We start from the raw sequence: 20,275 nt of genomic DNA on the forward strand, positions 1-20,275 counted from the left end.
TCTAGGCTCGATTTTACTACGAGCACGTCACGCGCAACATTATTCAGAGCATGCGAATGATACAAAAACAAGGGGCCGAGCTAGCCTCATCAAGCCGAAGTTTTGATGGCCTTGAAGGTAAAATATAAATAAAGATAAGACAGTTATAAAAAAATATATATTTTTATGCTTATCCTTAAGTTTTAAAAATGTAATAAATAAAATTAAAGCCAATCTTTCTATCTATTCAAAAACGAAGTACTTTTTTATAAGGTTTACATAGGTGTATTATAAGTTTTATTCAAAATTACTCATACGACACGTATGTCAGTTATAATTTAGTAGCAATTTCTAACCTGGTTAACTGATTGATTCGATTGGAATAATTATTAAAAAAAGAGGAAAGCAAAGCAATACATTTTTAATTGGAAATCTATGCGATCTGGATTAAAATAAACTTTTGATGAAGTGCAACAGTGCGTATGAGTGATATTTTCCATTTGATATACTAAGATATAGGGGCAGATTCATACAAAATTATTAAATTAATTTAATATTTCAAAAATTAAACCAAGAAATTGATAAAAGGGGTTATCATATTAAAAACTTACCACCGTAAAAACTTACCCGTAAAAATTATTCAATTAAGGTCCACCCCTGCTTAGGTTACTCAACAAAAGTTCCCAAAACATGTAAATATTGATAGGGGCTGGAAATATAAAGACAGTACTGATAAAGAACTTTTATCATAGGTGCAAACCTAGACTTAAAATGATATAACCCCTCTTCAAGGGTATAAATGTGTCGAGAGAAAAGCACCCACACTCAAAAAAAAGGAAGAGTGCAACGCAGAGAGAGAGAAAGAGAGCGAAATCGTGTTTAGAACATTTAACTTCGGGTGCAGCTCGTGCGTGGTGCCGAATGAGGTGATGGTGTGGTGGTGGTGGTGCTGCTAGTGCCGAAGTGTGCGTGTGCACTTGCTTTGTTGTTGGTTCACTGAGGCCCGTTCGCGCGTCAATTCAGTCTCAGTTACTAAACCGATTTCAAGAACTACGGACGTTTCACTCGGCCCTTGCTAGGTGGCGTGTGCTACAATTAAGTAACGGGCAGAGACATTTCACCAAAAAAAAAAAACAACCAAAATATAAAAGAAAAACAAATAATACCAGAAGCAATCCCAAAACGAAAACAACAATGAGAAACTACCAAATCCCAACCAATATATATTAAAACGAGAAATGAATAAATAGACATCCGAGCACATATACCCACACACAAAAAAAAGAAAAACAATAGCGCACCAGTTGGAACAACTGGGCTATTTTATACATAACTCGCCAAACTCTTCGTTCAATACAACGACGATCAGGAGATAACAAACCAAAAGCCAGAAAATCGGAAAACCCGCAGTTAGCATCATCAAATAGCACCGGTATTTTCCAAAAAAAAATGTTTTTTTTTTAAATATATTTTCAAAAAAAAAAAGAATGCAATAAAATTGCATGTTTGTGTGTGCTGTGCAAAAATTGAGAAAAGCAGAGAACTATTCCCCTCCACACATACACACACACAGAAAATACAATAACAAAGATTTCGATAGAGCAGAAAAAAAAATATAGGAGAAAAAAAAAATCAAAAAGGAGATGGAGCATCTGTTCTCTCACTTTCGCTCGGCTGTTTTCATATCGTTTTGTTTTGTTGTCGTTACGGCGCTCACTAGAGCACTGGGCTTTCGAGCGCCCCCGAAAGGGACAGCTGTTCGTCACTAAAATTGGATGAGGTAGAGCCCGACTACTCCGGGGAACGGGAGTTCGGAGTTCGAAGTTCGGAGCTCAAGCTCCCCTCTCCTATCATATTATTCAAGCTACATAAGAAAACAATTTCTTGAAAAGAAAATTCAAGTTCTATTAATTATTAAAAGCCTATTTATTGGCACTCAATGTATTTCGACCTGAATAAACAAAGGGTATATAACGTTTTGGCGGCAAGTTAAGGCCAATTCCAGATACGAACCCCAACTTAAATAATATCTTTTATCTCGAAAGATCTCGTTTTGCTCGCTCCCCACAATTTGTTGTCATAATTAGTGCTTATAAGCTATGGCTGACAGCTGATGGCTGCCCACATACAGTCAGCCCTGCCTAACTGAAACCTTTCATCCACCTTGAGATTCTATAGGAAGTTTTAAGATTTTAATAGATCAACATATTTTTTTAAGTAGTAGTATCAAATTTTAACTTATGGTAAACGACAGACTCCAAGTTTAAAATTAATGGGACATGGGAAAAAATTCTTTTCCGTAACTTCTTATAAAGAAGATTTTAAATTCTCCAAATCTAAAATTAATATAAAATAGAAAACATTTTTATCCACAACTTCTTAAAAAAATGGTATAAAAATTCTATAAAAATAAACAAAAGCTTGTAAACCGAATTTAAAATTATTGGGACATGGGAAAAAATTATTTCCCACAACTTCTTATAAAGAGCATTTTAAGTTCTCAAAATTCAATATTTATATAAAATGGAAAACATTTTTATCCACAACTTCTTAAAAAAAGGGTATCAAAAATTCTTTAAAAATAAACATATATTTGTATCCACAACTTCTTATAAAGAGGATATAAAATTCTCCAAAAGTTAACATTAGTTGGCCTTCTTAAGGAGAACGTGGGTTCTAACCACACAAACTCACACAGTTGTTGCACAACAAAAACCGAATGTTATAATAGTGCATGTGTGTACTCTCATTTGCGTAATTTTTTTCTCTTTTTTTTTGATCTAGCATCTTTTGATAGCGATAGTTGCAAGTTGCAAAACCAAATAGTGGCAGCTGTTTTTGCATTTTTGCCAGAAACTGCAGTTTCTCTAACAAACCCAGACCAAAACCCAGAAAACCCCCAACCAAAACCCAAAATACAAGCGAGTCAGAAGACCATCATTTGGCATTTTGTCGCGGGGTTCGTTCGTCAGAAGCTCATTTGTATCTACGAGTGTACGTTTGTACATACAGAAAAAAATTCGAAAAAAAAAATGAAAATGTATATTGTGCGCTGTACACACTCAAGTGTGTATTGTATGGCCATTCCGGCATGACAGTGTATTTGTCATTTCAATTTTCGTGTGTGCTTAGATAAACGAACGACGGGAATCATGTGCCTAAATACCAATTTTTTTTTCACTTTTTTTTTGTTTGCGGTTGCGAGGTAAAATGTACCAACATCTCTGGCTGTGTTGTGTCTAAAAACGAACAGCTGATTTTGTTTTTGTGCCCTCATATGATGGTGTTTTATCACTAACGAAACTCAAGTGAAATATACATTTTGGCAAGTGCAGTGCTTACATACATATGGGTAAAAATAAATAATAATACAAGAAAAAAAGAAGAGGAAACTAGAAAATGCCAATAGTTCACACACACACACGAATACCAAAACATCCAAAGTTTCTCGGTCAGCTGTTTTGTGTTGTCTTGAGAACCAGGGTCTCTCATTTTTTTTTCTTGTTTTTTTCCTCTGGGTCTCGTCGTCTCGTCTCTCTTTTGAAAATACCCCTGCGCCAAGCCAATCGGGGGAAAAATTAGAGCAACGCCTGTGTGCTCCACAAAACTGCTCGATAAAACAAAAAAAGAAATAAACTGCGGGAAATGAAATGCCCACTAAAGGAATAACTAAATATATTTTGTGATGATCTTGTAAATTGAAGTACTACACATTGTGTGCAATCCACAAGTTACAAATGCTCTATATAAGCTGTGAGTGTGATTCTACCACCAAATACTGCAGGCGAAAACCCCAAAAGCGTTATGCAATGTATTGAAAATCGCAGCAGAGCTTTTGGTTTGTTTTTTTTTCTTTTTGTTGTCGATAAAAATATATATGTCTAGTGCGATAGAATTTAGCGCAGCGAAATTTGTATCCAAATTGGAAATAACTAGATATATTGGGGTTTTATGTAACCCGTGTATTACTTCGATTATTAGACGTCTAAATTGGGCACTTCCGCAACCAATAATGCTGTGATAATGATTGGAAGATATAGATTCTGCCATCTATCTGCTGTTTAACCGGAAATATATTACACTTTTGGTATCCCAAAGATGAATGCAATATAAATACAAAGCGAAAAACAAAATAAAAACAAACGGGCAAAATAAGTTGACAATTGGCGAGAAGGTGGGCGTTTGTATGGATGTATGTAAGCACAGCCATGAGCAAAAAAATAGCAGTGACCTTTAAAAAATGTAAAAAAATATATATCATAAATATGTGCATTAGCTTACATCCTTAAATCTTTTGGATTACTTTTTAAACTTGCATTCAATTAAAAACTTTAAGAACTCTTTCAACTTTTTAAATTTTTTAAATTTGTTTTATCTATGCCCTGCTAGAGAAACCACCTGTATAGATTAGATAAAAGATGAAAAAAATACGCTTTATACCAATTAAGATACAACATTTTAAAAATACACAGCTGTATGAACATTTGTGTAACCCCATCTAATTATCTTCAAACAAGCGAGCAAATTTGCTGTTGGCAAATAGTCGTACTCTAAATACCCTTTATTACTTATTATCCAGGCACGCAAATTGAAAGCTTAATTTAATTGATTTCAATTTGGCTAATTGGAAGACAAAAGCATTGGTTCCGAACAAATTGCACCGTTTAAAAGTTAAAAACGAAATACACTTGGCATATAAATCCTACTTAGACCAAGAATATCTGATTTAAATTAAAAATTAAATAGGATCAGTATTTTTCATTGAAAAAATTGGTTTAATTTTGAAGTTACTTACAAGGGGGCATAAAAGTATGCTATGAAAAATACTAGATTTTTATATTTACAGAAATATAAATACCAAATATAAATACATACCATCAAGGGATTTCGAACCCCCAAACCCAACAAATTATTTAAAAATTGTATTATAACGTTAAGGTGGCTATCCAAAGCTCGGATTTAATGATATATGATTGTTTAAGCGTCTGGACTTGAAAGCAATTTGAATGCAGGGTTATGCAAGCATTTACATTAATCTATGTACTCCGCATTGCGCGTGTGTTCGCTAGCCAAGTGAACTTGAAAAGCCCTATATTTTCACTTTTATGCCAGTACATAAGACGTAGACGTCAAAAATACGTCTTTAAAAGCTCCTAGTATTTGCATCTGTAGTTGTATCGAAGAAGCCTTCAATAATTTGATTTTGTGGTTGCCACAAAAATCATATACATCATATCATGTACATCATAGTACATAGCGAGTAGGTGGAGTTTGGGGACTCACGGCTTAAGATTTCAAACGAGACGCCTTCATGTCATTTTAATCAACCTTTAAAACTGGTGGCCCAGATTTTATTGATTTTATGTTGCGAAGAGCGGCCCATTGAAGAGTGCAGTTTCGCTCAGCGAGAGGAGAAATGCGAGAGATAGAGATACCGTTGTGATACCGTTTTCGGCGAGGGTGAGAGAAAGGCCATCAGCTGAGAGAGTTCACTTTCTCCGCCCCGTTCCAGTCACCACGAGCAACAGCAAGCTGAATATAAATACACCTGGGTATATATAAATATTCAAAAATATATGCAGGGATGTGTGAGGACTCCCAGCAGGAGGTTGTATTTCTAGAGACACCAGGTAAAATGTCAACTGAGTCACGCTTTCGGCAGCTGGAGAAGTTGGCTTTAGTGATAAGGTTGAAAATCTTAAAGTTTTTTCTAACATTTTTCTATAATCTCACTATTATTATCTAAAAAACTAGGTGATTTTTTGTTATTATTACCGAAGTAATTGTTTAAACCAAAGTTGTGCTAATATAAGGATTATATATTTCTTAAGACCCGATACGATATCATTTTTCTGTCATAAAAACAATTGATCATCATTATTGATCATTAAAAATTAAAATGGATATAAAACCCACATTTCATTTCTTTAAAAATTATTTAAAATAGGGGTTCCATCTTAAAACTTAAGGAATTACTTTAAAAATCTTAAACTTAATAATCCTGCAGTTTCTAATCTCTAGCTCTTACAGACGCCCTAGAAATTACCAGAGATTTGAAACTTCTTATAAATAAGCTCAAAAGTATACTATACAAAATAAACCATTTTCGTTCAAGACCTATCCATAGGACTTTCCGAATAAACATTTTCAGTAGCATACCTTAAAACACTTTTTTTTAAAAGTTTTCAAGATCTAAGAGTATTTTTAAATTCGACCTTAAAATTTTGTAGACCGTTTGACCTTTCAACACCAACCTATTGCCTTGTAAAGCTGTGAAGAATCAAATGGGTAAGATACGTTTTCGAAAACGTTTAGCTTGAGCCGACCAACCCAAGTCCAATAAAGCCGTAAACCCCTGTTAGCACCTATAGCCTGATGAAGGCAAATGTCAAGCCTTCGTAACGGTTATGCCTTTCATAGCATGTGGCCTTCAATTGGTTTATAAAATGCAAAAAGCAGGTTATGTACATGCATAGATACGCATACAGGCACGCATGACCCCGCTGCATTCACACAGCTGCAGTAGTGCTAAAAAAAAATGTGTGTGTGGGCGCGTTGAGGTCTCGGTGACGTATGTATGTATGTTACTGCGCAGTGGGACACACTCACTAGTTGGGGAAAGTGAGAGAGAGAGAGGAGTGGCTTTCTCTTCTGGCTTCTGTTGCACGGTAAAAAAAGGGATAGCAAAATATTTTAAAACTATAACATTCAAATTAAGAGATAAAATATTGTAAAGGTGTCTAAAAGTATGCAACAAAATATTTTAAGTACGAAAATACCATGAAAGGACTGTTCTTATATTTTTACTGCATACTTTTAGACACCTTTATACACTTGATTTCAAATCTCTACCTCCGATTCACCGTTTTACGCTTAATTTGCCCTAGTTCTCCCCAGTGTATCTGTTATTGCCTATATTTTCCTCTCTCATTTCTTTTTAAATGGCTCAGCTAGCCACGATTCTACACCCGAAGGCCATCTATTACGCTTCGTGCCCGCAAATGTGCACACACTTGCTCTCTTACTCTCTCGGTAGCCCCCGTTACCGTTATGTGGGTGGCTCAGCTGTGCTCCAGTTTCGCTCCCGAATGCATTAGTACCGAAAGTCCCGTTTCGGAGCTGAGCTCCCTTCTCGGATAAACGGTTAACCTAAATTCCTAGAATGACGTAGGAAGGGAAGAGCGCATGCACATATACTTATGTAGAAACATCATTTTGCTGGAAAAAGAGTTGCAGAAAATGCATTCATAAACGAATACCTACAATGAGCTTAGAAATATACTGCGGTGATAATACGCTGCTCGCTTATAACTCAATTATATCTTGGGGGGTACGAACCTATTGTATTTATAACAACTTAATCTTTCCAAAACGTACGTTTATATCGTAATATTTCCCACACTTAATTATTAATGTTTGCTTAATAATATATAATAATATGAACGCTAAAGGCGAGTTCCCCTACTATAAGGTATACTTTATACTAGGTATACTATGTGCTTTCCGCCCGCACATCATTATTAAGTCATATTGGAAGCATGTTTTATTGTTGAAGCACTGAGAATTTGGATGGAAACTTGTGTGTTCATTATGGGGCATCATCGCTGGTCTCGACAATGCGACACATAATTGGTATATCCTCCTCCTTGGTGATGTTGCCCTTGGCCTCTCGATTTAGCAGACTTTGAATGTAGTTATGTCGGAATTTGTTCCACTGGCGGGTCTTGAGAAAGTTGGTAAACAGATCCTGACGCGAGGGCACATTACACTCGAAGTAGAATCGTCGACGGTGCCAGATGTTCCCCGGATTCTGTTCCTCTTCAAGGAGCCAGAAGCGAGGAAGGAGCAGGCACTGGACCACCGTGCGGGCCATTATAACACGGTGCTCCATTTTTTCACCCAGACCAAAGACACTACCGTAGGTCAGGGAGCCAACGTCTATAAAGTGGGTCTCAACGGGATCCTTTAAAGGATTTAAAATATAGATGTTAGACGACAAAAAATAAAGGATTAAAGGATTATTGTTTGCTTTTAAAGTAAATAGTTTAAAGATGTCATGTATCATAACAGATTCATTTGATCAAAATAATGTATTATTATGGATACTATAATCCAGAATTTTGATATTGTATTTCTTTTGTCTTTGATTGTCATATTAATTGCACATAAGATCTAAATGATATGGAAAGTAGCAAAAATATTATCATATAATATAGTACGATATACATTTTTGATTGTGCAACTCCTAAGACATTCCCATAACCCAACTATATAATTATAATACTCACCGGAATCAGGGATGTTGTGTCGTCATCAATATTATTTTTATCGTTGTTCCCCGAACTAGCCGTGAATATTTCTGATGACGAACTGGTCTTGGATCCCTTCTTTTCTGTTTCCGAACTTCCGACGGTATTCCTTCTTAACTGCACTTGCACCTCGGCAATGGTTCTATCCATGGACACATCCGAATCATAAGTGCTGTCATCTGAATAATTCTCATCGAGATCGTCGTAATCCAAATAATCTTCATTGTCGCCCATGTTATCGTCGTCGTCGTCATCATCCTGATCGGAATCGAGTGTCACATTTGGCAGCCAAGGAGTACCCCTCCTAAGTGACTGTATCAATGCTGTTTTCCTGGCCTGTGCCTGTACATTCATTGTCCTCCTGGGCTTCAGTTTCCTTTTGGGAGTGGTCGAACTTCGGATACCGCAAAACTTCTCAATTTCAGCCAGACCCATTTTGCGCATCTATCGGGAATCCATAAGTAGCTAGATCTAATGACAATGGATTGGAATATCTATACCGCTTGTTTCTTCTTCGTGGCACCTTCGACCTCGTCAGAGGAGGTGGAAGAGGCCAAAATGTCCTGAATGTCTATAAATGAGTTATGACTGATGAGATCCTTCCAGGATTGGAACATATGAAGTCCCTCCTTATCCTTGTCAATTTCGGTGAGCTCGTAATTGACCTTTCCATCATTGTTAGTTACCTTAAAAGATAAAAGATGTGGTAGAGATATCTATATATTAATTTTAAATTTAACTTTAAAGTTACTTGCCTTCATACTCAAACACTGCAAAATGACGCACTCTCCACTAAGAACAAATCGCACATAACCCAAAGAGCCCTTATCCCCCAGATAAATGGTCTCCAGGGGCTCATACTGAACCAAGTAAGAGTACTTGCAAGCGAGAATGATCTACAGATAATACTATATTATAATTTACTGGTATCTGTGAACGTAGACTCACCTGTTCTGGGCTCAGAAAATCAAAATAGTCGAATGCTTTTAGGGCAAGCTTCTTTTCATTCCATTGTTTTAACATAAATGGTTTTAATATGCGTTCATAGTCCACGTCATTTAAACCTAAAACCTCACAACTAGCTATAAAAAAGATAACAATTATAATTTGAAACTATAACGATTACTTTCAATCTTACACATGGCTGTATAAGTATTCATTCTCGGGCAATCCTCAACCATTTCAACGTCTCCGAAACAGTCTCCTGGACCAAAAATAGCTTCCGGAACGTCTTCCATTTGTTTTGTGGTCTTAAAAAGAGAATAAAAAAATGTATAAATTCATAATCTGTATATAATCTATCAGGGATCTTAATAATACCCTTTTACTAATAGATTATATTATTTTTCTTACAATATCTTTCAGTTCGGATGGCTTCTCTCCATAAAATGTAATACAAAAGTTAACAAATAATCCACAAAATTAAGAACTCAAGACGTGTTTGCCGGTAAGTTATCTTATTAATATTAAAACTTACCTTATTGTATACGGTCCTTTTCATCTCGACCTCGCCATTTAGTATAAAATAGAGGGAAAGTGGCATGTCACCGTCTTTGATAATTAATCGTGATTCAGCGAGGGATATAAACTTAAGGACCGGGACCAGGCGTGCTCGAATTTTCTAAGCTCGATATAGAGCGTTTTTTGGTGAAGAACAATAATACTATATCCAATTTTTTCCTTACCGGCGGAATCCTAGAGAAACAGTTCAGTCCAGCTATAAGCATGCAAAGCTTCTTGCGTTCCTCAATAGTCCTGAAATTGGGATTCGAACGCAATAGTGCCTTGTCCTGAAATTCCGTTTTTAAAGATTGTAAACATATATGATAATATCTGGTAAACTTACCGCTAAGGTCAGCATGCCGGGCTTTCGCTTTTGACGCATCAGGGCTACGTTCTTCTTGACATTCATGGAGATGCCCTGTTCCTCTTCGTCGGAAAGCCATGTCTGGTTCATAATGACCGCCCGAACCAGTTTCTTAAATCGGACCCGTAGGTCCATCTTGTGCTTAACGATATCCGCATCGCGGTTCCGTTTTGCCGCCATTTGTGTGATGGATATTGATTTATCTGTGGTTTCTTATTTGTTTTGTATTTTTTTTGTTGTGTTTTTCTGTTAGTGTTATCTAGACACCCATATAGGTGACTTGGGGGTGTCGGGTGTTTGCTGTTTACAAGTAGTCTATAGACTACTTTTCAAGTATCGAATGTCATATAGTGTATCAAGTTTTCTGGTAATAATTAGGTGGTACCTCATCTTATTAATATTTTTGTTTCAAAAAATGAGAGAGCCATAAAGAAACCCTCTAAAATCTTTCCAAATATTTTTGTGTTCAAGATTTGTATTAATTAAACTTTATTTTATCTTATCTCTTATCTCTTTTAGGATGCGTCAGACATTTGATTAAAGTGCAAGCCCTTTAAAAGCCCGTTATAAATGGAAACGTTTTAGAAAAACGTGCTCGGATTGCCAAAATCAAGGAGAATCGACAAATGCACCACCAAAAGGAAAAAAAACCAAAAATATTTTGGTAAAACCGTTGCCAAATAAGAAGTCGAGGACAACAGAAAAGACACCCTACATATACACACCATATGTACATAATCTAATATCCGGATATGCCTTGTAAATACAACACAAATATTTAGGATCTAGGCAACTACGCTTATTACGACAACTGAAAACAGGAGAAGGGAACACACCTTTTCGAATTTCAAATGAACACGATTCTCATTCTAGTCGCGAAACTCTAACAATTACAGATATTCGCCAAACGGTGAGACACAAAAACATTAACTAAACAATAAACAAACCTCCCCCACCAAAAATAACAAACCAAGCAAACAAGCATACAAGCATACAAGTAAACAAGCAAAATATATCTTTATAAAAAGACGAAAGCAAGAAAATATAAAAAAAAATTAAATATAGAAGAAAACTTAAGCGATAGAAACCGAAACAGCAACAGCGAATCACTCAAAATTACCTTTAAAGTGCGAATGATCTATAAAGAACATCATATAAGCGGCCCTCATCGCGACAACATCGCATCCACGAATCGCAGCTTGAGCTGTACATCACCTCTATAACGGTACACGATCCGGAGACGGACCACCAATCATAACGGGATCCGGGCCCAGAGTCCGAAAGTCAAGAACGTGGAAAGAGGAGACCCAAGGGCTCGACCGAGGGGTCAAGATGCATATTGAAATCCAGGTCGCTCTGAACTTCGTCATATCCTATCTCTATAACAAGTTGCCGCGCAGACGTGTAAATATATTTGGCGAGGAGCTAGAGAAGGCGTTACGCGACAAGTTCCAGGGTCACTGGTACCCAGAAAAGCCCTTCAAGGTATGTTGCCCTCTTACTATTACCTATCCAAATGATTAGTATATTTATAAAATACATCAATTTTCCTTTCAGGGCTCTGCCTATCGCTGCTTGAAGACTGGCGATCCCATCGATTCGGTCCTGGAACGCGCGGCCAGGGAAAGCGGAGTTCCGATAGGCGATATCCTTGAAAACTTGCCAAATGAACTGTCCGTCTGGATCGATCCCGGAGAGGTTTCATTCCGTGTTGGAGAAAAGGGAGCAGTTAAGGTAAAAGCACAGTTACATATTTTATATATAAAAAATCTAATCTCTTAAATCTATACCTAAGTGTAGAATCACAATAGAAATCTGTATGTATCTACACAAAATCAGAAAACTAGCATCCCATTCTTATATGTAACAGTTATAGACTATAATATTTTAATATAATATCCCCCCGCTCTTTAATAATGATGTTTAGACAATTCTTGTGTTACTTACTTTTAAAATGACCTAAAAAACACTATGAATTCGATAGAAAGGGGTATATCCGACAGTCTCATTTGACTAAAATATAAACACCATCTTTTGTAATGCTAAAAACAATACCTTTTGGTTATCAGAGATGATGAAAATTAACGTAAAATACCAAAATATGTATTATATCGAAAAATAACTCTTTACAACCAAACGTATTACGAAAATTAAGAATATTTAGCCTTATGAAATAGTAATATAATCTTACGGGACTTAAAAAAAAACCCCTAGTAACTCCGACTTTTGCAATCCCCCAGATACTTTACACGGAAAACAATGAGAACCACGAGGACAGCCACTCGGCCGACCGAGAGGTCACCAAGATGTTCAACCCGGAGGCGCAGTGCTTTCGTCCCATCGATGCGGTGAATACGACCATGAACAACCTGAGCTTGAGTCCCAAGGCACTTCCATTGGCGCTGCCCCAGGCAGGATCCTCGCCGCACTCGGCTGCCTCCAGTTCGCCCACCTACAAGGGTAGCCCCAATCCAACGATCTCCGGCAGCTGCAGCTCCGGCTCCGGAGCGGGCTCCGGAACGGGTTCCGGTTCCGGATCGGGATCGAATCTGGGACCCGGTCCGGGTACCGCTCCTGTTGCCGTTCCCGGAAATCCCGGAGCCACCGCCAATGCCGCTGCAGCGGCATTCTTGCAACGGGGCGCCCAGGCCCCTTTGACCTTCACCACGGCCACCTTTGCACAGACCAAGTTCGGCAGCACCAAGCTGAAGACCAGCTCCAAGCGCACAAACAGGTGAATACCTCAAACGAACCAGTCCCATCCTACACCCCCAAAAAAAATTTCAATTAAAAGTAGTTCTCAATTTAATGATAGATATGCGAATTATATTAGAAATTTTATTTTAATGCTTAAAACATTTTTAATATCAGTAACTAATTTATAACACCTACGCTATTGTCTTGGAACTAACTAATTATTGGAGAATATTTTTTTTGATTTAAGAAAACTAACATTGAAACTTTTTCAAAGCCTTCAAGTTCATGTTAGTGAAAAAAAAGTTTTTGATAAATAAAAAAAAAATTCAGTTCTTAAAAAAATGTTTCTTAACAAAACCAAATACATTATTCCATTAATAAATATGAGGTATAACTAACTTCCCAATATTATATAGAAATTTTAGTAACGAAAAGTGTGAAAGGAGTGTTATGTTTGACAATTTATAATACAAATCAGAGTAGTCTTTTTAAAACAAAAGTAACAAAAAAGAATATTCTGGAAATCTGCTATTAATAAATATTTGTGTCTTAAATAAATGAACATAATTCCAAAGTCAGCTAAGTTCAAAACATTTCGAGTTCTAGCATAGTTTCAATTAACTTGCAAAGCCCATATCTCATATATTTTTGATCCTATCGATTTGAAATTTTGGGCAGTGAGTCCTAATAACTTTAAAATACTTAATATAAGATATATCTAACATTTTGTTATTTCCCTTCTGTGCTTTACCAACAGCAGCGCCTACCGTATGTCGCCCACTGAGTTCTCCAACTACATCAAGCAGCGCGCGATGCAGCAGCAGATGCACCATGGAATCGGGGTAGTTAGTTCTGGCGGAGGCTCGTCGGTAGCGGCATTTGGCGGTCTGGATGCCGTATCTCCGGCCCGTTCTCTATCTCCAAATCCTATGTCGCTGGGCGGAAATCAGAACCAGGTTGGAGGCCCTAACGCTACCGGAACGTCCACAGATCCATTTTACTATCCCAACATGTCGATTGGCCTATATCCGCAATTCGGTAATCCCCGTAGCCTCTTCGAGTCGCACTTCAGTGCCACCGACTCGTTGGGTCTCTATGTGGGTGCTGGTGGTGGTGGTGGTGTTGGAGTCACCACAGCCGGAGTGGGAAGCAACGGATCAGCCAATGCCGGAAATGGAGTGGCCAACAAGTACAGTACTTACCTGGAGCCGTGCTACTATGGCAATAATGGTCAGCATCCACGAACCAATGGAATGGATCGTTCAAATGGTGGCGAGAATTGCTTTGGCCTGAATGTGGATTGCGGTGTGCCCATGGAGGATTCAGCATCATCCTCATCGGCGGCGGCTGCTGCTGCTGCCGTGGCCGTTGCCGTTGCCATTGCTGGAGATTCATCGACCGAGAATAGCCCCCTGGGAACGCCCACTGTGGGCGGGGCGGCGGTGACACAGGCGACAACACAGGCAAACACATCGACAACGGGCACATCAACAACCAATTCGACTCCTTCCAGCACCAACAACCAGCAAGCACAGCAACCACAACAACAACAGCAAGCTGCCCAGGAACAACCGTCCTCATCCTCGGGAAACAATAACAACAACAACAAACTGATTGATGGCATTAGCTCTTTCTACGGCACCGGATCATCGTATCAGCAACTATTGGTTGCCAACTAGAAGAGTTCCCCCGCAACTAGTCACCAAAAAGAAGAGGATCCACCATAGTTCTAAAATCTCGATAAGGTGGCATCATCTTCAGGTAGATACAGATAGCTAGATATATGCATATATCTATGGATATATATAGAGAGAGAAAGAGATAGAACTTTTCGGGTTTTGGCCAACTGGATATTCCTTAAAGAATCCCAAATTGCAAGATACGTAGGACAGGAAAAGTAGTGGACCGGGTGGAGTGAAGTGTTAATTATGGAAAAGCAGATATATAATAAAGCCATCATCATAATCATGAGAGGAGAAGGGAAAAACTACCCATATTAACGAACAAGAACAACATGTTTTGCCATTTCGGATAGTATTGTAACAAGTGTCCTTGCTAAGGAGAACAGCCACATGGGATGCATATCTGTCTCTATAAGAACGACTCGATACGATGTAGACGACACCAAAACAAGACATCCATGTAAACACAAAATACAGCAAGATAATAGCACACACACACCCAGTGTATAAGAAGCTGTGTGCAGATGTATATACAAATGCATATATATGTATAAATGGATGGGGCCGTACGGGGCCTACAATTGTAGATATGTACGCGTTGTATATACAGATACTGATCAGCCATAAATAATATTTATTTTGTTATTAAATTCAGCATAGACAGCAAAGTGAAGTTTCTTTCTGGTATCAGAAGCAAGCATTAGTATAAATAACTACCAAAATATTGAGTGTACGAGCGGTGTAGCCCTAGGCACATACATATATGTATGCTACACTCCCAAACAAATGATAAAAATCAACCAAAACAAACCGATAAGCAACCAGAAATAATACCACAAATATACATATATATATATATAGTATATATATGAGTATATATAAAGAGGACTACTAGAATGTCCCAACTAATTGTTTTTACTTGTTAATATATATAATTATAAATATATTTAATTATCCATCTTAGGATCAACTTTTACATTAAGTTTTTAATTAGTTGTAAACTAAAGATAAGATCATTTTTGTAGATCAAGTTGCTAAAGAGGATAAAAATGAACACGTACATTGTTGAAACATATAGAGATGCAACTTGCATACCCTGAGCATCCTGACCTGTGAGGAAAGTTTTTTGCAGAGTAGAAAGTCCTTCTTCCAATTCTTTGTATTTTTATAAAATGTTATATTAATTTTTGTATATATCCTAGAGCTAACTTGCAAGGAGAGTTAACTAAATGTATTCAGTTTCAATACCGAACGAAATATACACAAGAAATCTTTAAATTTTCATACTATCAAAAACAGTGTTTCGACAGCTTTTGTAAATAAATTGTAAGTGGGCTTTAGTGCAGGTACTATCTTCTGGTGGGTAAGTTATTTTTAACCTAAAATTAGAGCGTGGCAGGAGAGTATCGAGTAATGTCGCTAAATTTTAGAATCCAACAGTCAGGACTAAATCAACACACAAAATGAGAGTCTTTCAAAAGTAAATATCTTACATTTGCGTTAAATCTGGTTTTAAAATTTATGAAAACCTTTAAAAGGGTCAAGAGAATATTTACATTTGAAAGCATCGCAAATTGTTTTAGGGTTGCTTTTTGGTTGTTATCGATTTCTGGAATACCCCACATAGACTGGAAAATTGTAAAAAAAAAACAAAAACCAAACATTTTGCTCAAACGAGACATAAAGTAAAGAACCTGCTCTCGAAAACAAACAATTTAAAGCGACTTTAAGGGAGATGAAATACTTAATAACAATTGATATAATGAGGCCTGCAAAAGATCTTAGTGGATAGTCTTATTCTTACGGCACTCCCATTCAAAATATAATATTTATAAAACTCAAAGACTAGGAAAAAGGACTTTTTACGATTTCAGTAAAGTTTAGTAACGTTAAGAAATGTGACATTGTCAAAACAATTTCTAAGGAACCGTATAACCAAACTCGATTATCGATAATTTGGTACCATACCTACTATTCTGTCTGATGCATATAAAGGTATAAGCCTCCAAGTCTTAAGTTAACTTTTAACTTAACCAAATTGCCCCAAAAACCTTCGTTATCAGTCGTTGGACTTTATTGAAAAAGAGGTAATAATACCAGATATAATAAAATAGGTACTCGTATGATTTTATTGATAGTGCCAAGGTCGTCGGGTCACTGCTAGTTTTTTTACCCCTAGATAAATGTTATGCAAGTAAAGAAAAACCTAAACAAGTAATACAATTGAAGAAAATTTATATTTTCGTTATGTGTTGAATTGTATGTATTACCATCTGACTTCATATTTTTTTGTACATATATATCTATTTTTATATGAACATTTGTAATTTTTATAAATCGAGTACAGTAAAAAAATTTTATACTTTTTATATGGGCTTATGTGAAAATACCTTGTGCTATATGAATGCTTACTTTAATTAAAAGAGGAAATGAAAAACAAGAAACCAAGAGAGCATTTTTGTTTATCTGTTTTAAGACCCAAATGAGAAAACAACAATTTAATGTAAATATGACATTGCATTATAATTTCACTTTCTTAATATGTGTTGTTCAATGGATGTATAGTGCTTCTAGGAAATTACAAAAAATATATATATGACAAACACGAAATACAAAACACTTAAGTAAGTGACGGAATTCTTTCTACATTTATCTTGTTAAGCAACATTTGTAATTTATGCAAGCGTTTTTGTTAAATTTTTTATTGCCCAGTCAAAAAAGGAAAAGAAAATGAATGATTTTCAGCTTTTTGAAGAACGTATTCGAATATGTACCTACACATCCGACAGATGTGTGTATCTAAACCTACCACTGAAAACAGAAATTTAATGAAACATTTAAGTACCTTAACGAAGCTTCTAATTATAGCTACTGTGACCACGAACAAGAGTCGAAATCAAGCCAAGCCCAGCAAAAGAAATGCTATATCCATCGTAACACCCGCTTTCACCGAAAGCAAGGATTACGAATTTCAGATGGCATGGGGTCTATAGCTTTTGTATTCTGATCATAGTAGCGCATAAGTACCTACAGACAAACAGGCATACACCATTTGACACTTGCACACATTAAGGATTATGCACGTTTTTTTCTTAGATATATTAGAGTGTATTTAAATTAAACAAACCAAGAAAAACAAACAAAAAACAATATTAAACAGAAAACACAAAAAAACAAGAAATTTTGTACTTTTATATATATGATGAGTATATATATATTCGTATACAAGTATACATATGAATGCCCCTAAATGGTTCAACTCAACGGATTCTCAATGTATTTTTTGTATGTCTCAGAATGGTATGGCTCAGAATGATAAAAACCAAAACAAATATCCATAATGTTAGCAATTGTCTCACATGCCATATTCTATAAGTAAGCATATGGCACAAATATAGGCCCCAAAATGTATGCATCTGCCAATCTATCTTTACCTGAATATGAATCTGAATCTGAATCTGAATCATAGAGGGAGATTGAAATCGAAAGGGATATGGATATGGAGCGATGAGATGGAGAGTATCATATGAGAATACTGGATTGCTTGCTTATAAAACTATTCTATTGTGATTGTGATAACAATGTAAGGCACAGATGAAGATTGAAGTACAGAGGAGTGTGAAATAACCGATGTAGAAATGGCAAATTATTCATATGTATATGTACATAAGTGGGAAAAATTCAAATAAAGTAACCGCCTAATCATCGATGTCCACCAAATTTAAATTTTAACTCGATCGAGATGAAATTGTATCCGACCGATCTAATAAGCAAATGAACCATTACGGTAGATACACAAATATACAAAGGCATATTTTACAATATGAAATAAATAAACAAAAACCACACCAAGCAACATTTTAATACACACTTGAAAACAAAAAAAAAAACAAATTAAAACTGATTCAAGAGATCAAGCTCGATGTAGAAACAACTCACTAACTAAAGTAAAGAGCGAAATTGGTATGTATTTATGTAGCTACAAGGACGACAACCAAAAATAGATATAATACAGCTTTTTATACCTCAGATATGTTTCTATATGTATGTAAATGTACGAAGGGATATCTCACGCAATGCAAAGTAACATGAAAACGGCAAAATCGAGTACATCTAAGCCCACTTATCGTCGATAAGGTTCATAAGTACAGATATTTTGATAGGTAGTTAGATGAAAACAACTCATTTACGAATGTAACTTTTATATATTTTTTTAGGTAACTTGTTTTTATTGATACGCAATTTCCAACATAAATCTAAATGTGCATTAAAAACCAGACTCTTATATAGTATTTCCGGGACATGGTTAGTGGGACAGCTCTGGATGTTAGCGGGAATCTATCTATATATATATATATATAAACTATGAGATATATGTCATAATACAGCGTACATATAAGCAACTGTACTTTGAATCATAAGTGTTATATTCTTTCCATGTTATCGGGCTTAAAACCAAAAAAAACGTTTATATGATAAAAGATATTTTCTCATGCGTGTCTAGATTTTACATAAGTACATATATTCCTAACTTAACACCAACAAAAAAATGGATATGACATTTTATGTGATCTGAGTTCTATAGTTATCCTTTGTTAAACAATGCATATGTATATGTGTATGTATATAAAACAAAAACAACGTGAAATATATACATAAGTAAAGGCTGAGAGGGCATACATACATATGTACGTATTATGTTTTAAACTTCAATTTAAATACGTTTTGGTACCGATTGATATTCATATATATGGCTTTCGTTTACCAGCAAATCGGAAAGAGAAAGTAATTAAATTAATGCATATCAGTGATTACAATAATGATGTACATACATGCAAAACAATAAAAAAAAAAATGAAGAAAAGAAAATAATGTCTATGTGTGACCTCACTAGCACACAAAAAACGTGTATGTATATCTATTCTTAGTACCGAAATATTCAATCAATTTAAAAAACCCTTTACGTGTGTGGACATATGTAAGCATAGTGGTAAATAATATAAAATGTATGTACTATGTATAGTAACAAATATAACTTCCATATGAGTATTTTTCGTATTACCTTTAGTAGAATAAAGATTATCGTATAATTAAAACGCATTGTTTATAAACAAAAAAAAAATTAGTGATCTGCTTCGATCACCGATTCACCTTTTTAAAAACAATTGGATATTGTTAACAAGCAAACAAAAAACCAAAACAAAGTTCGATGTTTTCTTCGCACTGTTGCATAAGTATTCAGTATTCTGAGAACAGATGTCCTTTTACAAGATTAGTATTCACGGCAAAATAAAAGCTCAAAAACAGTACCTATAGGTATGTATGTACCGCGGTAATATAGTTGAGTACTTCTTACCTTACCTATGTAAATAAATAAATGGATACATTTTACCCTTCCTAGGCACGGATTTTGATTTACACAGCGAAAATGAGGCATTATATACTTTGGTTCCAAAATATTTTAAGGCCTTAATTTTTTTAGAATTTTAAAAATTTATAATACTGTTTTGACTGTCTTAATGTTTGAATTCCCTTTTCCTCTCTACTGTTTTCTTATAATGTTGGATGATTTTCTAATGATAGTTTATAACAATTGCTTTCAGATTTTTAAGAGCTGCCCTTGTCCCAATCATTGCAGTTGAATTTAAATGAAAGAAGTTACAAACTTAATGTTTTTTAATTCTTAAATGATTCTTAAAATTTGTTTTGCAAAAAAAAACACAACTTTACTGGTCACAAAA

The 20,275-nt window shown here is 35.8% G+C and overlaps 2 protein-coding genes across 4 annotated transcripts; one reads left to right on the forward strand and one right to left on the reverse strand.

Annotated features, from left to right (window-relative positions):
• The first annotated feature begins 1,001 nt into the window (after positions 1 to 1,001).
• Positions 1,002 to 19,931, forward strand: Tob (Transducer of ERBB2). Of its 3 annotated transcripts, none has more exons than XM_017069793.4 (6): positions 1,002 to 1,411; positions 9,654 to 9,735; positions 10,675 to 11,640; positions 11,713 to 11,889; positions 12,396 to 12,889; positions 13,613 to 19,931. In XM_017069793.4, exons 3-6 carry the CDS (start codon positions 11,488 to 11,490, stop codon positions 14,529 to 14,531), a joined length of 1,743 nt encoding a protein of 580 aa, XP_016925282.2. In that variant the 5' UTR covers positions 1,002 to 1,411; positions 9,654 to 9,735; positions 10,675 to 11,487; the 3' UTR covers positions 14,532 to 19,931. The 3 variants fall into 3 exon arrangements, with proteins under 3 accessions (XP_016925282.2, XP_065723505.2, XP_016925281.2); XM_065867433.2 differs by having other exon boundaries at positions 1,002 to 1,388; positions 13,610 to 19,931; XM_017069792.4 differs by having other exon boundaries at positions 1,003 to 1,411; positions 13,610 to 19,931.
• Positions 7,412 to 10,503, reverse strand: LOC108006304 (uncharacterized). Its single transcript, XM_017069791.4, has 9 exons — positions 10,135 to 10,503; positions 9,974 to 10,078; positions 9,766 to 9,909; positions 9,427 to 9,538; positions 9,237 to 9,370; positions 9,044 to 9,184; positions 8,789 to 8,974; positions 8,268 to 8,732; positions 7,412 to 7,942 (listed from the first exon to the last, which is right to left on the reverse strand). Exons 1-9 carry the CDS (start codon positions 10,333 to 10,335, stop codon positions 7,568 to 7,570), a joined length of 1,863 nt encoding a protein of 620 aa, XP_016925280.1. The 5' UTR covers positions 10,336 to 10,503; the 3' UTR covers positions 7,412 to 7,567.
• Positions 19,932 to 20,275: the final 344 nt, after the last annotated feature.

The sequence above is a fragment of the Drosophila suzukii genome, chromosome X (assembly GCF_043229965.1).
Source record: "Drosophila suzukii chromosome X, CBGP_Dsuzu_IsoJpt1.0, whole genome shotgun sequence".
In the NCBI taxonomy this organism is placed as follows: Eukaryota; Metazoa; Arthropoda; class Insecta; order Diptera; family Drosophilidae; genus Drosophila; species Drosophila suzukii.

What these genes read in the sequence shown, in the direction of transcription:
- Tob (XM_065867433.2), top strand. Translation starts at nt 11,488, where the DNA reads ATGCATATTGAAATCCAGGTCGCTCTGAACTTCGTCATATCCTATCTC. An exon ending in GAGAAAAGGGAGCAGTTAAG is followed by an intron (nt 11,890 to 12,395) that starts GTAAAAGCACAG and finishes GCAATCCCCCAG; the next exon opens with ATACTTTACACGGAAAACAA. An exon ending in AGCTCCAAGCGCACAAACAG is followed by an intron (nt 12,890 to 13,609) that starts GTGAATACCTCA and finishes CTTTACCAACAG; the next exon opens with CAGCGCCTACCGTATGTCGC.
- LOC108006304 (XM_017069791.4), bottom strand. Translation starts at nt 10,335, where the DNA reads ATGGCGGCAAAACGGAACCGCGATGCGGATATCGTTAAGCACAAGATG. An exon ending in GTTTCTCTAGGATTCCGCCG is followed by an intron (nt 9,910 to 9,973) that starts GTAAGGAAAAAA and finishes TATCGAGCTTAG; the next exon opens with AAAATTCGAGCACGCCTGGT. An exon ending in AAAGGACCGTATACAATAAG is followed by an intron (nt 9,539 to 9,765) that starts GTAAGTTTTAAT and finishes TCTCTTTTTAAG; the next exon opens with ACCACAAAACAAATGGAAGA.